This window comes from Bombus vancouverensis, chromosome 6 (genome assembly GCF_051014615.1).
Source record: "Bombus vancouverensis nearcticus chromosome 6, iyBomVanc1_principal, whole genome shotgun sequence".
NCBI classification, from domain to species: domain Eukaryota; kingdom Metazoa; phylum Arthropoda; class Insecta; order Hymenoptera; family Apidae; genus Bombus; species Bombus vancouverensis.
In genome coordinates this window covers 7,761,338-7,778,314 of record NC_134916.1, presented here as the reverse complement: position 1 = coordinate 7,778,314, position 16,977 = coordinate 7,761,338, and the positions used below count along the sequence as shown (strand labels likewise).

The 16,977-nt window shown below is 30.0% G+C and overlaps 3 protein-coding genes and 1 long non-coding RNA gene across 6 annotated transcripts; 1 reads left to right on the top strand and 3 right to left on the bottom strand.

Annotated features, from left to right (window-relative positions):
* The first annotated feature begins 127 nt into the window (after positions 1-127).
* Pms2 (mismatch repair endonuclease PMS2) lies at positions 128-4,050 on the top strand. The gene is made up of 5 exons (XM_033336363.2): positions 128-454; positions 1,430-1,589; positions 1,685-2,940; positions 3,084-3,333; positions 3,458-4,050. Exons 1-5 carry the CDS (start codon positions 368-370, stop codon positions 3,781-3,783), a joined length of 2,079 nt encoding a protein of 692 aa, XP_033192254.1. The 5' UTR covers positions 128-367; the 3' UTR covers positions 3,784-4,050.
* Positions 4,051-4,502: 452 nt separating this feature from the next.
* Positions 4,503-9,027, bottom strand: l(2)09851 (WD repeat-containing protein 1 l(2)09851). Of its 3 annotated transcripts, XM_076619641.1 has the most exons (5): positions 7,837-9,027; positions 7,397-7,469; positions 5,692-6,210; positions 5,151-5,549; positions 4,503-5,024 (listed from the first exon to the last, which is right to left on the bottom strand). In XM_076619641.1, exons 3-5 carry the CDS (start codon positions 6,192-6,194, stop codon positions 4,535-4,537), a joined length of 1,392 nt encoding a protein of 463 aa, XP_076475756.1. In that variant the 5' UTR covers positions 6,195-6,210; positions 7,397-7,469; positions 7,837-9,027; the 3' UTR covers positions 4,503-4,534. The 3 variants fall into 3 exon arrangements, with proteins under 3 accessions (XP_076475756.1, XP_076475755.1, XP_033192256.1); XM_076619640.1 differs by having other exon boundaries at positions 7,397-9,027; XM_033336365.2 differs by lacking the exons at positions 7,397-7,469; positions 7,837-9,027 and adding an exon at positions 6,441-6,557.
* A 151-nt stretch (positions 9,028-9,178) lies between these two features.
* Positions 9,179-10,478, bottom strand: Aps (diphosphoinositol polyphosphate phosphohydrolase 1 Aps). Its single transcript, XM_033336367.2, has 3 exons — positions 10,010-10,478; positions 9,724-9,879; positions 9,179-9,599 (listed from the first exon to the last, which is right to left on the bottom strand). The coding sequence occupies exons 1-3, from the start codon at positions 10,106-10,108 to the stop codon at positions 9,303-9,305; spliced, it is 552 nt and encodes a 183-aa protein (XP_033192258.1). The 5' UTR covers positions 10,109-10,478; the 3' UTR covers positions 9,179-9,302.
* Positions 10,479-13,979: 3,501 nt separating this feature from the next.
* Positions 13,980-16,976, bottom strand: LOC143302844 (uncharacterized). The gene is made up of 4 exons (XR_013058654.1): positions 15,440-16,976; positions 15,090-15,314; positions 14,458-14,550; positions 13,980-14,104 (listed from the first exon to the last, which is right to left on the bottom strand). It is a non-coding gene; the product is annotated as an uncharacterized LOC143302844 (long non-coding RNA).
* Position 16,977: the final 1 nt, after the last annotated feature.

The window sequence follows — 16,977 nt, the reverse complement described above, 5'->3', positions numbered from 1 at the left end:
TTTACTACAAAGTTATCCGTACTTTTGTATATTAGAAGATTGTTATATTATTAGGAGATAAACATCAAATATCGCGCCATAATATGTGGTTAGTTTTACTTACTTAACATTTCCATTTCGTCATATCCAATCAAATATGAGAATGTTATAAACACAAGTTATTTGAAAATAATTTAAAATATTTAAAATATTACACGTTAATTCTTACTTAAAAAATAAAGTTTTTATATTGAAACATTGTCAAAACATAAAATTATTGACTTTTCTATAATACTTTACAGCTACAATGTAAGTAGGTACAGATGTTCCTACGACGTAGACAATAGATAACTAATTCAGTTTTCATTTACCTTCACATGTATTGGTGATGGATGAACCAATATCATCGTCGGAAAAATCGAAGAAGATTAATGTTATAAGTAAACAAACAATTCATCAAATTTGTTCTGGTCAGGTGAGGTTAACCTACGAGTATACTAATATTCAACCTTTATACATCAACGTTATATATTCAATATGTAATATTAATTATTTTTTAGCAAATAAATATATGTTCTATTATTCTTAGTTATTTATTAAAATGTATAAGGTTACCCTACTTTCACGTCTATATCTTAATTACTATAACATAATATTTCTTTTATAATTATAATTATATTATAAAAATGTCGGTATAGAGCATGGAGTATCGTAGTTATGAACAGCTAAATATTTTAATATGATGCCAATTTTTAAATAACATTGAAAAATGTTTCAAACATAGTATATATGATTTTGGTTATATTGTATAAGAACAATCTTTTTTAATCACGTTTTTGTAGAATACTGATACTTTTTAAGTAATTCAACTTGATTCAAATTAAATAAGATATTCTTTATATGGTATAATTGTGCTTTTAAATCTATTGCTTATTAAGTAGTAGGTAATAACGTATTATCGATTTAAGTTTATTAAATAATTACATTATTTAACTATGGTATTAATAATTATTATTATTTGTTCATTATAATGAGGCTTAAAAGCTACTACAGTCTCTGTTAGAAACATCTATATTTTATATAATCATAATACAATATAGCAAAATATAACATGATACATAATATATTATCGATTAACATAATATGATATAATACAGCATACATATCACAATATAATATATTGAAATATAGTATAGTGTATTTCAGATTTGACAAGTTCTACTAATTTAATTGTTAGTCTTATCTGTTTCCTGAAGTTTCTTTAGTTTTAGCTTGATTTAATATTGCCCATGTTAGTCCTCCAGACAGAATTCTCATAGCTTCATGCAAGCCTTAATAAATTTTGTCAATTCCCATATTTACTTCTCATATATATTCTTATATATATGATATACAATAATAGTTAGGTAATATATATATGTATGCATGTATACATAAAAAATTTTACTAGGTAATATTTGATCTTGCAACTGCTGTCAAAGAACTAGTAGAAAATAGTTTAGATAGTGGTGCTACATTAATTGATATTAAATTGAAAGATTATGGAAAGACATGTATCAGCGTCAGTGATAATGGAAGTGGTGTTTTAGAACAAGATTTTGAAGGATTAGGTACATATATGCATTCATATATCTGTGTATATTTAATATAGAAGAGAAATTCCAAAATAGTTAAGTAATATTTACATATATTTTTCTTTCATCAGGACTGAAGCATTATACTTCTAAACTTCGAGAATTCTCAGATTTAACAGAAGTGAGCACGTTTGGATTTCGAGGAGAAGCTCTTAGTTCACTTTGTTCTTTAGCTGACTTAAGTATTGTTACAAGACATTCTACAAGCGAACATGGTTTTAAATTACAATTTGATCACAATGGTGCACTGCAAAAAAAGGAACCATGTGCAAGAGAAATAGGAACTACTGTGCATATAAAAGATATATTTAAGTGCCTTTCTGTTAGAGCAAAAGAATTTCAAAGAAATCTTAAAAAGGAATATATTCGAGCTATTCAAGTACTATATAGCTATTGCTTAGTTTCTACTAATACAAAAATAACATGCTCCAATTGTGTATCAGACAAATCCCCTAATCTTGTAATCAATACTGTTAGTCCCAGTAATATTTTAAGCAATATTAATTTAATATTTGGCAAAAAATCTTCAAATGGACTTATTAAAATTGAACTGTTACCTCCTGATGAAGCAACATTGCAAGAATATAACTTATCAAGTAATGTAGTTGTGGATTTTGAATGGGATTGCTACATTAGCAGCTGTGATCATGATGTTGGACGTTCTGCTCCTGATAGACAATTTTTTTATGTAAATGGTCGACCATGTGATCTGACAAAAGTCAGTAAATTAATAAATCAAATTTATCATAAATATAATAATAAACAATATCCATTTATTTTTTTAAATTTGAAGTTAAATAAACACTCAACTGATATTAACGTAACTCCAAATAAGAGAATCATCTTCTGTACACAAGAAAATTTAATTTTAGCAACTTTAAAATATAATTTATCATCTAGATGGGACAAATTACAAGGAAATTTGACTGTAAACCCTGTACCAGAATTAAGTTTTGGTGTAAAAAGAACAATTTCACCTACAAATGCTGATCGACCAATCAAAAGATTTCACAATTTAAATACAATATCAAAAATAGAACATACAGAAAAACAAAATATACAACACATTAATAAAAATAAGACTATTCAATATGATAATGATAATGATAATGTACAAAATAATATAACAAATAAAACAAAAATATTAGATAGCGTACAAATGACAATTAGCATTCTGGCAATAAAACAACAACTTCAAGAAAAGCAAAATCTTTTATCAAAATGTGTGATTTCAAGTACACGGATCAAGTTTAAGGCACAGATGGATCAAAATTCAAATGCTGAAAGTGAATTAAAAAAACAATTAACAAAAGATTCTTTTTTCCAGGTTATTTATATTTTACTGAATTATTGGATTCTATAAGTTTTAATTTTTTAGCACATCATGTATTATTTTGTATTTTATTATCTTATAAGTTTAACATGATAGTTATTTTCTTATACAGTTTCTATAAAAAGAATATTTTACAGATGGAAATTATAGGTCAGTTTAATCTTGGTTTTATAATAACACGTTTGAAAGAAGATCTTTTCATTATTGATCAACATGCTACCGATGAAAAATATCGTTTTGAGAAGCTTAATAATGAAACTCAATTACGAACCCAAAAATTAATTATTCCTAAATTTTTAAATATTTCTCCACTTAATGAGACAATATTAATTGAACATCAAAAAACGTTTGAAGATAATGGTTTTTTTTTTAAAATAGATTCTGAAGGTGAACAAAATAAATTAAAAAATGTTTTAATTGTCATAAGTAATTAGTACTTTTGAAAGAATGTATAATATATTTTTAATTTATTCAAATATAAATAAATATAGTTCAAAATATTTTGGTTTAGGTGAATCTGGTCATCGTGTGCAACTTACAGGTATACCAGTAAGTGGTCATTGGCAATTTGGACAAGATGACATCGAAGAATTGATTTTTCTTATTAGAGAAGGTGGTATAGAAAACCAAAAAAATAGTACATTTCGCCCAAGTCGTGTAAGACAAATGCTAGCATCAAAAGCTTGTCGCAAGGCAGTTATGATAGGTACGGCTCTTAATAACAATGACATGCATAAATTAATTACTCAAATGGCAGAAATGGAAAATCCTTGGAATTGCCCTCATGGTAGACCGACAATAAGACATCTGTTATCATTGAATCTTATATATAAATAAATTATATTTTATATTCTATGTATTATATGTATGTATACATGAAATAAAATATATATAATTAAAAATTTAATTGACAGTATGCCTCGTAGATTAAAAGCATTATAAAAAAGTAAAGGAAAGTGGATGAAATACCAGGTTGAAACCTTAATTCAATGAGTATAATTAAAATGCAAAACTGTAAACATGGTTTGAGATGTCCATTTTTGTAAAATGTTCTGTACATTATTAATGTTAATAAAAATGAACTATTACATTTCGTTAATCAGACGCAGCTTGTAGTTACTGTTACCTAATCTTTACCGATCACTTGAAAAATTAGTCGTAGTATCGCCTTTTACATAAAATCAGAGGAGTGTGTTTACACTTTTGCTCGTCACTGTATCTCTCATTTATTTATGATGCAAAAAAATGACATTTTTGACATTTGAAACCACTTTGAAATATGTAATATACAAGATGAGCCACGAGAAACAGGATAACAGGAAGAATGTCTTTCTTATTTGTCTTTATATCAAAAAACTATTGAGGAAAAACTAAATTATTTGAAAGCTTACATATATATAATGGTGAGAAAAGATTTTCTTATGTGTCATATTTTTACGGAATTTCGAAATCATCAATGTTTTTTAAATGGCACCAAACATTTCTAATTTTATTGCATTGTAGCTAAAATGGAGGTATTTATGAGCATGTTATTACAAGATACAAAAATTTTAAAATAATATATTAAAAAAATATTTTATTGGACAGATTATACACTAATTGTACGAAATACATTAAATCCTGAATGTGCCGTTGATATTACAGTACCAGGACATTGAGGATGCCAATGCAATTCTTTTATATCAGTTTGACCTTGATGTATAAATAACAATTGTGGTGGAAGTTCCTTTAATTCACTGTCTTCTATCTCTTCTGATGGATCGACTTCTATTGATAAATCCCACTGAGCAATTTGATCATCAGCTCCACCAGAAGCAAATACAGTAGCCTCTTGAGGGTGCCATTCTACTGTTGTAACAGGTGCAGTGTGTTGCTTAAATATGGCTGATACTCTTGTATTATTAGCACTAAACTGGCGCAAATCCCATATACAAACCAAGCCATCATCACCACCAGATACAAGAAACTGACTTTCTTTACAATTCCATGAAATAACATTAACATCAGCAGTATGTGTACTAGCTGCTGTTAACATGCATGCAGATTGTGGACTTGCTCTTGTATCCCAAATTTTGATACTGTTAAAGTTACAGTATAATTACAAAAGTATATTAAAAACTTGATATTAGTTATGGTATTAAAGTAAATAATAAAACGTATGTTAACCTAATAGAAAATTATTAAAAATTTAATTAAGATCATACCTTTTATCAACAGAACATGAAGCAAGTACATGTCTTTCATTAGGTGACCACTGAATATCTTCAACACTGTATGGTGCATGTGAATTATAAGGTCGTTGATCCACATGCCAAGTTGAAGAATTATTAAAATGCCATATATGAATGTTACCCTTGCAATCACCAGAAGCTAACATGCCTACTTGTGTTGGACACCAATCAAGTCCATATCCTTCTGAAAGATGTCCTTTAAAACTAAATAATGGTTTGATGTTCCCATCATTTTTTTTAGACTCCTTATTATATGCACGTAGCAATTCATCATTATCAAGTGCATTTAATTGTTTATCCAAATCCCAAATATGTACACGTCCTAATTCACTCCAACTTGCTGCCAGAGCTTTATTACCAATTCTTTTATATCTATTGAAATAAATAAACACATTTTAACAACCAATAAATGTTATTTTTTTAAATTATTTATATTGGAAATTTACATTATTGGTAACTTTATGTTGGTAACTGGTATTATGGTTATTAAAAGGCAATAAAAATATATATTTACCTAACTCTATTAACACAACCTTGATGCTTGATTGGTGCAACAGACAAAATTGGTATATTCGTATCACTTTCGCTATGTAATTCATCATCATCTGATTCATCATCAGAATTATCTTCTATACCACATAGATTTTTCATTTTCATAACAAGGAGATTGTTAACATGTGTCTTGGCAGCTTGAGTTCCAGCCACAAGATATATATTCAATGGGTAATCTTCTCTATTATTACCCAAGTCATCTAAAATAATATCAAAACTAAGACACGGAGCTCCGGATTGGGCATGATGTAACATTCGATATGCTGTCTTGTCCACAATAAGTTCTTCTCCACATTCTAAAGACTTTCCAGGAAGATATATTTTAGATTTATTATTTTCTACTTCATCACTTGCAATAGAATCCTCTTCATTACTATCAGTGCTACTTTCTTCCATATCCTCATCAACTTCACTCATTTGTTCATACTCCATTTCTTTAGAAATTTCTTTATAGAAAATAGTCATCTTAATAAAAATACATCTATAATTAGAAATAAAGAAAAATTTAAATAATCAAATACATATGCGAGTAATCTAACCTTAGTATGCAATAAAGCTATATATGTATGTATATAAATATAATGAATATTTTTTGATATTAACATTTCTAACATAATATGTTAGTTCAACATATTATTTGAAAAAATTTGTGTGTTACAAAATATAAGTGTTAACAAATTTATCGTTAATATAAAAAATTCTATAAATTACCTCTCGCAACACAGATTCGGAGCACGTGAATGAAACAATATCTGAGAAACACTTTATAGGTTATACGTTGTATTAAAGAGTAATAGAGAGTAGGGAAATCGTCGGTTGCCGCCAATGCTTATGGATTTGAATTTATATCAATAAAGCATATATTATATAATATATAATAATATATAAGAAATATATTATATAATAACATACAATATATAATATATATATAATATATATATATATAATATATATATATAATATATATATAATATTATATAACAAAGATCACCGAAATCTTAGAAAACGTAATGGTTCTACAATTTCACAAAAATATGAATTAAAAAATGTAAATGTTTGAAAAAGGCGTTAATAGTAGTATTATTTACATACTATATAATCATTTTTCACTTAAAGCAAATGTAATAACATTTTCGTTCGAAAAAAATCATCTAAATGTTTATATACCGGATAGATGAAAGTTATTTAAATTCACCAATAGAACCAATTGAGAACGAAATATAATTACAACAATTTTTTTCTTTTTAAATATGTTTTTTCTAAATTTGTACCTTGTACATATATCTAATTTATAAATATAATTATTATACAAAAGTCTCTCTCTGAAAACACTGTTGAAATAATCAACCTCCTTCAGACCAGCACGGCGAAACTACGTACTTTTCTTTAAATTTAGTTTTCTATTAATAATCGTTAAATTTTGTAAAAAAATAGGAAACGAATTTATCTACAAGTGGCGAACATAAGTATTAGTATATCTATTTAACATATTTATTAGATAATTATAACAAATTTCACTTTATTTCGGTTATTTCATTGCAATGCATACATGATACAAATGGAATAATAGATTTATAATAAATTAACTAGAAAATAAAAGCAATGGAAAGCACGTAATTTATAAAATATGTTAATAAATGCCCTAGTATATGGTATGTACTACATACTTAAGGCTGGCTGTCTATGTTTACTCTGGCAGTGCTCCGTTGCCGTGCGTGCGTTTCTCCTCTATTTGCGTTGCTGTAAGAATTCCCCCTTTTTGGATACATAGGATTATATGTATAAAGGCAAGTAAAAGCTTTTACTAGTGATTCTTCAAAGAAATACTCGGTTCCGTGTGCATAAAGGATGAAGTATTTACTAGAAATAGTATTTACTTAAAATTTACCATCATTTACTACCAAATACTAGCAAAAAGTTATGCATAAAAGTAAAAGCTTTTACTAGTGATTCTTCAAATAAATACTCGGTTCCGTGTGCGTAAAAGATAAAGTATTTACTAGAAATGGTATTTACTTAGGATTTACTATCATTTAATACCTAGTACTAGTAAAAGGTTATGCATAAGAAATCTAGTATTTGTCTTTTACGTGTACTTAATACATACAAGTATTTGCTTATTTTTATGCATATGGCACATGATATCACATTATCGGATTATCCCCACTGCCACTTTATAGTTACGTCACGTTACGTGCATAATTACGAATTACGACACGCGTGACTTCTCATTTTTCACCGGTACGAGGTACGAGTTGAGTCGTACAGTTGCACGTCGCATTGTAGCACATTTCTCTTCGCGCCGTGCATTAGCACGTTTCTCCAAAACCACCGGGGACGATAGTGCAGCTATTGGCCACAAGAGGCTCTTATTTTTAGTGTCCATTTTTGGCAGACTTTTTTAACATTGCTCTGATGATCTTCCGACTCATCTCTGATTATACATTCGTATCGGTACCACCAAATATGTACACATATTCATTAAAATAACTATTCTATGTACTAAAATTTTTACAATATTTTTTACTGTGGTTTATTGACAACTTTTTGTGCGAATCAATTTGCAACAATGCAAATTAATGACAATAACTGTGAAATTATAATATTTAACTGCTGACATTTAGAAAGTTATACAAAATTTAAATACATAATTGCATAAAAGAAAATCTACAAAATTTGTAGTGTTCCCACGTATTTATATTTCGTTTTACATCAAATAGTTTTCATATTAGCCTTTTTTAATGATTTATATAGAGAAAAATTTTACTTTCTTTGAACATATATTCTAAACAATCCCTAGTGTAATTCTGGAAACAATTCAGTTTGTAAACTAATATAGTGACCATGTAAAATGTTATAATTGTCATATAAATAAATTTAAGTTGTTATTCTTATCACATATCAACAAAACTCTTTTTCAAAACAAACTGTTCAGATACAGATATGTTTCATTATGATGTTTATAATATACTTTGAATATATTTAAACAACATGAGAGAAATGTTCTAATTATGGAATTTCTTTCCTTTTGCATAAAACACCATCCACTTTACGTATGAAAATTATGTGCTTATTTATATATGAAGTATAAGCATTATTTTCTCCACAAAATTATGACAAAAATGAGAACTAAATTGAAGAAACTGCTCCTTTATGGACCAGTTTATTAACTAATTTATGTGAATAAGTATAACGTCGATCATAGCAAAGACAATAATAATAATAATGATTGCTATTATAATAATAATAATAGTATTTGTAATAATAGTAGTATTAATAGTAGAATAGCAGTATCAATGACAATAGTAGTAGTAGTAATAGTAATAATGGTAGTAAATGTATAATAGTAGTACTAGTAGTTATAATAACAAGATCCACTGCAATTGTACTACAAATAACAAACAGAGAAGAATGAAAAAAGAAAAGGAAAGGAGAATATACAAATGGTGTCATTTTACATATAAAATACAACTTTATGTATGGTAATTGCTGTAACTGTACGAAAGGAAAGGAGCAGCAACAAATATCTAACGCTTGATAGTAATTATTCACGCAAATGGATGGTATTTAATATTAGCTGTGTTTGTTAAGGTGAGGATTGTTACTAGAATTATTCATTAGCTGAATAGATGTTACAGTGGTATGTGAATGATGAGATGGTGAAATATTGGGATTATGTCGAGGATTAGTATTGTGGAGGCTGTGTATATAAGAACGCTGGACGGGCTTGTGCTGAGCAAGCTGAAGCAAGGCCTCTGGTATAGAGAACCACTTTCGCTTTCGACCAATAGCACGTGAATCTTCCCATTCTGGCAGCTCCTCGGTTACCTGCATAACCCATACTTGTGTTCTATGTTTATGTTCCACATTCTATAAAGAAAAGTTATTTTGACCATTCATACTTCTTTGGGCAACTCTATTCTTAGAATACATTAGTTGCATTTTCATTATATTTATGCAAGTAATTGTGTTCTATATATGAGCACATTAGCACCTCGAATATGCCAAGACATCTGCCTAAATGTCCTAAAACACCAGCCTCTTCTCGAACTTCTCTTAATGCCGTTACTGCAGGTTCTTCTTCTGGTTCAACACCCCCACCAGGTACTATCCAACTATCAGGTCTTCGACTGGATGTAACCAAGAGTACCTACATTATAAATTATATAAAAGTGTAATTTCTATTTATTTTATATAATAAAAATAAAATATAATTGATATTAAAATAAATATACTCTATTAATAAAGGGAATAATATCAACTGCCATCTGCTGGCTTACCTCATCTTCCAGATCGTTTTTGACGCAGATACATGCAGCTCTACGTCTATAACCTTCTGAATCGTAAATACGGATTGAGTTTGGTTTTTCCTTGACCATGATCGATTATTAAAGTTATGAAATTATTTCATAAATTCATATTTGTCAGACGGCCAGGTAGGCCAATCTGTGCACCTGCATTGTTTTAACGTTGCTTGAAGCCGACATATCATCGACATAGAATTAACAAGCGAGCTCTAATTGCTCACATAATTTATTTAAGAAGTCTGTTTTACGTCCGAATAAGAGGACGATTCTTTACCTAAATAATGCTATATTACGATAACACTAGCAATGTTGTCCTTACTGAAACTTGCTATAACCTCAAAACTTCACTACACAAGTAACTCCATCTACACTACATTTACAGTGTAGTACATGATCATAGTCATAGTGTCATAGGCATATGACAGATCAGAGGAAATGAGAGTGCACACAGTGCTTACGCTCGCGCCCGTAAGTTAAGTTTTCTCCTGGTACAAGTGCTGCGCCAAGCGGTCAAGTGTTACAAAAGCTAAAAGATAGATCTAACATTTTATGAGACTTTGTAATGTTTCATCTGTGACCTGTGGTCACTGAAATACCGATAGTGTAAAAAATTATACGTTTTGTTATGCCCTCTACAATTTAGAGTGATAAGTTTAAGAATTGTAGTGAGTACCGACGAGGTACAGAATAGATGTGACATTCTGTCGTTTTTTATTTTTTCCTGTCTCACGTTTTGAGATCATACAACGTTATCAATTCAGCATAATAGTGGTTTGAATTGAAACTAAATTTTCCTATGAAATTACAAATAAGGTACAGAACAGGATATTTTGTGCATGAAGTATAGAATTCTATATTTTTGCAATATATCCTTAATTATACTCCAAGCGTATTATGATACAATTGAATCGTAATTTCGTGTAGAACCTATTATATTCTTAATGTTTTTTAATTTTAATGAGTTCTGACTATAGTAGTTTTAAAGATATGTTTGTATAATAATTATATTGTAAAAAATAAGTATGAATTATACATTATTGAAGGTAGAATTAAGTTATATTTGTTAATATATATATAACAGAAGGTTAAGTACGTTAATCACTATAGAATTACCTTTAATTGTAAAGATTATTGTGTAATTTTTTAATTTAATCAATAAATAGGTTTTTTAAAGCGAATTCGAATATCTTATCATTTATCCTTAATTCTATCCACCTCCCACTTTCCTTCCTTGTCTTTTTCACAAATTAAAATAAGTGAACCATAAAAAATTCAGAAAAATTGCCACCTTTTACGTTGTCATGTTCTCCTGATGCGAAATGACAAAAACAATTCAAAGTTTTGAATATGATATCACTTCCAAGAATAGGTGAAGTTGTGTTGCCTCCTTTGTTATCATGTTTTTCTGATACAAACTCGCAAAAGCGGTCGAAAAATTTTTCGAGACACCAAAAATTTCAACCAAGAAATTTCTGGCATATGATGTTATTTCCAAGACTCCAAGAATCTCACAGTTCAGACACACCGGGGTACCTAGTGATAGGCATAAAGCAGGGCTTTGTGATGCCTAAGATATATATGTATATCGTACGTCGGGTCGTCTATGTAAAAATCTTCGAGGATGAGGAGATGTGCGCCGATCGGCTATAGTTTCCGCGGAATTAGAGAAGACGCTACCGTGTGGATTTCTGATACACCGGTCGTATCAAGAGATTCCATCTTCTCTATGACAGGCGTTACGATACGAGTGTCTCCTATTACTCTGAGCGGTTCTACGATTCCCAGAGGATAGCGGTTTATGACAGCGGATTCGTATAGTTCGCGAACAAGTTTCTGCAATTCATGTTTACGACCAGCACGACGCGTCTTCGGCATCGAGTTGTTACTGAAATTGACTTAACAAAAAAGGGAGCTAACAAAGGCCCAGATTCATGACTAACGAATGGATTTCGTTCAAGTTACGAGCAGTGGTCCTCCCTATAACTCAAATTTGAGAGTACACCGAATCTATAATTTCGACTTGTCCCTATTTGCTTAATGCCAAAAAGAAATGGATTTAAGAAGTGAATAGAATGTTTAACTATTAGTAAGAACTTATATTTAAAACCTTGTATTCAGTATTGAAGAATATAAGACTGATACGATTATTATAAATCTTATATACTACGAAATATACTAATAATAGACTATCCCAAAAGTTCTTTCGTTTTATAAGGAAATAATAGACGCACAACATTTTTTTGTTTATATTATTTTACTGAATTACGTATGATTCATTTTGTAGTGTGTACCACTACACGGTAACGCTAAGAATTGATAACGTAATGGAAATAGTAATGGAAGTACAAGAACCTATTTACTTCTATGTACCATTGATAAATCTCAATAAAATAGGTTTCTTCGTTAGTTGGTAAGATAGGGAATTTCTTTGCCCTGTAGTTGGCATGGCATACTTTTGAAGTTCGCTTCATTACTTACTTTACTTCACTATCTATGTATTATTTTATCACACTGCATACATATTTCAATTATTCTAATTTGTTATCAGCATAAATTTTTGCTAATAAACAGTTGGAGGTAAGAGTTCGGAGACGTGGCGAGCACAGAGGAAAATTTTGTCTAAGTTTATTATAAAGTTTAGATTCGCGTTAAAATGTTGAAGTGTTTAAATAAATAAGTTAAATTCTGATAATATAAAAGTAAAGTATTTATTTGTTTAAAATAGGCAGCAATATCCTCAAAATAATTACTCAATGACCTCTTCAGAAGAAGAAATAACATTGCACAAAATGATGATATGCATAGTCGATAAAGTTGATTATATTATTAACATATAAAAAAGATAAATCACACGCATGTACTCATATATAAAAATTCTTAAACATTAATTTTGAATGAGCTGAGACTTAAGTCAAACACAGAATTTTAATCATTGGGTAATTATTCTATCAAATAGGTTATTTCAACAATATTGATTTTATCTACTGCACTTTATATTGGAGATATATCTAATATATTACATAATAAATGATATCTATTATATATGCTATAATATTATGTACATTAAATTCTTGCGTGTAAATACATATTACATCTAAATAATTGTCAATGTAATCTGCAATTTTACACTTTTAATTGTATATTCATAATGATTTTTATATTGACATTAATAATAACATTATACCAAGATACTAGCAGTAAAATTGTTATGAAATTTATGAAAATTATTATAAAATTGAATGTATATACTTCTTTCTTAATATTGTGTAGTTCAAACCACAGATGAGTATACAGCGTCCTATTCTTAGTCAATGGTAAAACTTACGATCTATATATAAAATAAGAAGAACATAATTACAATAATGGTTTATCATAATAAATAAAATTATTAAATCATAATAAATTCAATAATCTCGCCTTTATAAACTGCTGGAGCATTGTTTCATTTATAATGAAGTCATCGGCTTAACAACTTTAAAGGAATATGAGCTTATCGTACTGGTAATTCCAGATATTCCATCGTACATATATATCTCGTACATATATATATATATATATATATATATATATATATATATATATATATATATTTAAAACGTTCTATATTATTCACATGCACAATCTATTAATAAATCATCTGTATTGACTTTAGATCTATGTGTAGATAGCGAAACGATCACAGTATTGTACGCGTGAGTAGTTAATAATATGCACCGAGATTAAGTGTGCAAGCCGTAGAGGCATTGCAAATGACCCTGATTGGTTACAGATCCTCGCGATCTCTGCCGCAGCGGGAGGGAGGGGGAGGGGGAGGCATTGTGATGGTCGAAAATGGTCGGAGGACCAGAAGGGATGGGAAGATTGCCGAAGGACGCTCCTTTCAGTCGAGAAACAAACGGTAGTGGGGAACTTGGATACACGTGTGACTTCCTTCCCCTTCTTTCTTTGACCTGCTCTATCTGTTTCTCTCCTTATAATCGCAACACATCGATATTTCTCTCTCACTTTCAAACATGTCTCTTTATACGCACTATTAAATCATTACCGCGACCCTTGTTTCCCACCTTCCTGGAAGATACCGAGAGGCGTTTAAATGGTTTTAATATTCTGTACTTACTACAACAAAATCGAAGAATTTTGAGTATTATCGTTAATAATTCCAGATATCTAATATATTTAAATCATGTATGTACCATACATTACACAAAATGTTCTTTCTTCGCATGTATGTCACGTATAATGTATTAAATATGAATGCACTTAACATGCAACATTTAAAAATATTATTTCTAATATGACACGGAGCATCATAAAATGAAAGTGAGAGCATAAAGTAAAAAAATATATCGAACGGTCGAGTCAGGTATGGCTGAAAAATTGTAAGCAGTATACAATGTATAATTAGAAGTAAATTTCCGTACCTTCTTTTTAGCCAGACGATGTTATAGAATTTCGGTCGTTTAAATAACATGTTAAAATTCTTATTGCGCAATATGCCCATGTTTTTAAGTCATCTGTAAAATGAAAGAAAAAGAAAGATGGATAAAATGGAAGAGAGGTGGAGAAGAGCGAGAGAGAACTGTTATTTTAATTTCTACTATTCTTTTCATGACGTATGAGATTTTTCTCATGACCTATTGGTAGCGTCAGTCACGGAAAAATATGCCGTGACGCCGTTTGACTACATTAGACACGCGCCAAATACTTCAAAACGAACACGTGCGGTTTTAAATTCTATTGTAAGAATAATAGAACGCCTTAATATCGTTTCTAAGAATATCTAAGATATAAGATCTATCCTATTTTCGACGACAGATCTAAATGTAATTGTTGTTAGAAAATAAATTGTGTATAATAAAATAAATTAACAAAACACGATAATTTTAAGAAAGGAACGTTCAATAATTTACTTTATCACAGTACAGAAAGCAATACAGTAAAGTATTATAATTTAACGACATCATAAATAACAACAATAGTTATCTTTACAGCAGTTTACTTCTTTCTTCTCTCTCTCTCTTTTTTTTCTTTTTTTCAAAGACAGCTGGACTACCTGGTACGGTTAGCTGAATATTAACGGTCATCATTTTCGAAATAACCGGAAAACGTACCGACAGCTGATTTCTCAATGTGGAAGGAATGACATCGCTACGATGATATGCGGTTCCACAAACCGATGCTTTTCATATGTCGTTAAAATTACCGGATCTCTTTGATAAGATCGACATGGTGTTCATAATCGACGTGTCGTCAGAGAAACTTTAATTCTTTGATTACTCTGACATTTAGTATTCAATTTGGAAAATTTCCAACAAGATTTGTGAGAAATTGTGAAATCAAAAGGAATACTTATTGCAAACATATTGGAACCATACAAGTTCTTGTCCATAATATTGTACCTACTCAGTATTAAGTTATAGCTTCAATATATAGTTATATTCTTTTCCTCCCTCCCTTCCTCTATGTTTGAGAGTTTTTATTTCTATGTTATTTTAAATATTTCCAAAGATATTAGACAAATACATAGATGAATATCTTTGAGAAATTTGATTGTATTTTCTACATAATTTTTGAATGTTGGTGCCCTGTCTGGAAAAACATAATTTTATGAAATATCATTGAACGCGCATAACAGAGACACACACTACGTGCACACTTGCAAACATTGAACTCACAAACTAAACATACACATGCACTCTCTACACGAGGTACAGGCCCGACTATGCACTTCTTTGTAATGTACCTTGAGTTATTCCAATACCGGCGGCTCACTTTTCATTTCAGGTGCGATAAAATGGTAAAAAACATCGTACATCAAGTTCTTTGAGGTCATTGTAAAAGGTTTGTAAATTGCTTTATGGAGGAATCTTAAATGAACTCGGAAGAAAATTTTTTAAATTCCATGCAATCGTTTGTATATGTAAAATTTTCAAAATAAATAATAGTCTGAGAAAATGAAGTCAGCGTCACGAAAGAGTAAACTTGAAGCTTTAGTTGTTTAAAATGAATCAAGCCATGTCATGTGATTTTTTTTTTACAAAGTTACATCGATTTGGATATCGATAATTTTTCATCGAGAATTTAATGATCCCTTAATTTTGTACGCCAGTATAGTAAGAGTATTTACCATTAGAATATAATAACTTATAACAAATATTATACATGAACAAATATATACAGTGCACATAATAGTATAAATATTATACGTATGTAAAACAAACTAGAGCAACATTAACCCCTTAACTTACAACTACGGGCATAGCCCGAAGTACGATGATCGGGCCAAACGTAAATATTACGGGCATAGCCCGTAGTAGATGATCGGACCAAACGTAAATTCTTGAACGTAAATCATAGATTAAGAGGTTAAGATATTAGCTATGTATTTCAAGTTGCTAATGAGTTCATGAATTTCAAGTTATTCTTTGTTTTAAGGACATCTTGATATGCAGAATAGATAAAATTGTGGAACTTGTAATCGAATGTCCACCTTTTTTCAAGATGGATATTTCCAAAGGCAAGTTTATTATTTTTCAATATGAAAATTAATTTCAATATTAAAATTATAATTTTTCATTTCTGGGAAAATCTGCTTCATAAATCTGCGGGTTAAAAAAACATGTCCGGATTTTATTTAGGGGTCAATGCCCTTTCAGTCTGGGAAAGCGCTCTAGAGCCAAGGGCTCGTGTTTTGACACCTCACAGGCGCGTGAAGCGGCGAAATTCTATGAAGCACGCGCGTCCTGCTTTGCTTTCCCGCGGAACCTTTCGGAAGATCCAATTCGAAGTGGGGATGCACGTGCCGTGGCTTTTGTTATCGAGATTGTCGTAATGTCGAAACTCAAGGCGCGTGCAAGAAAATCGTGCATTTGCGCACGCGCGACCGTGTTGCTTGCAACCATGAGGGGGGATAACATGGCGGTACTCGATCGCCGTTAGTC

What these genes read in the sequence shown, in the direction of transcription:
- Pms2 (XM_033336363.2), top strand. Translation starts at nt 368, where the DNA reads ATGGATGAACCAATATCATCGTCGGAAAAATCGAAGAAGATTAATGTT. An exon ending in ACAAGATTTTGAAGGATTAG is followed by an intron (nt 1,590 to 1,684) that starts GTACATATATGC and finishes TTCTTTCATCAG; the next exon opens with GACTGAAGCATTATACTTCT. An exon ending in CAAAAGATTCTTTTTTCCAG is followed by an intron (nt 2,941 to 3,083) that starts GTTATTTATATT and finishes AATATTTTACAG; the next exon opens with ATGGAAATTATAGGTCAGTT.
- Aps (XM_033336367.2), bottom strand. Translation starts at nt 10,108, where the DNA reads ATGGTCAAGGAAAAACCAAACTCAATCCGTATTTACGATTCAGAAGGT. An exon ending in AAAACGATCTGGAAGATGAG is followed by an intron (nt 9,880 to 10,009) that starts GTAAGCCAGCAG and finishes TTTATAATGTAG; the next exon opens with GTACTCTTGGTTACATCCAG. An exon ending in GATGTCTTGGCATATTCGAG is followed by an intron (nt 9,600 to 9,723) that starts GTGCTAATGTGC and finishes TTTTCTTTATAG; the next exon opens with AATGTGGAACATAAACATAG.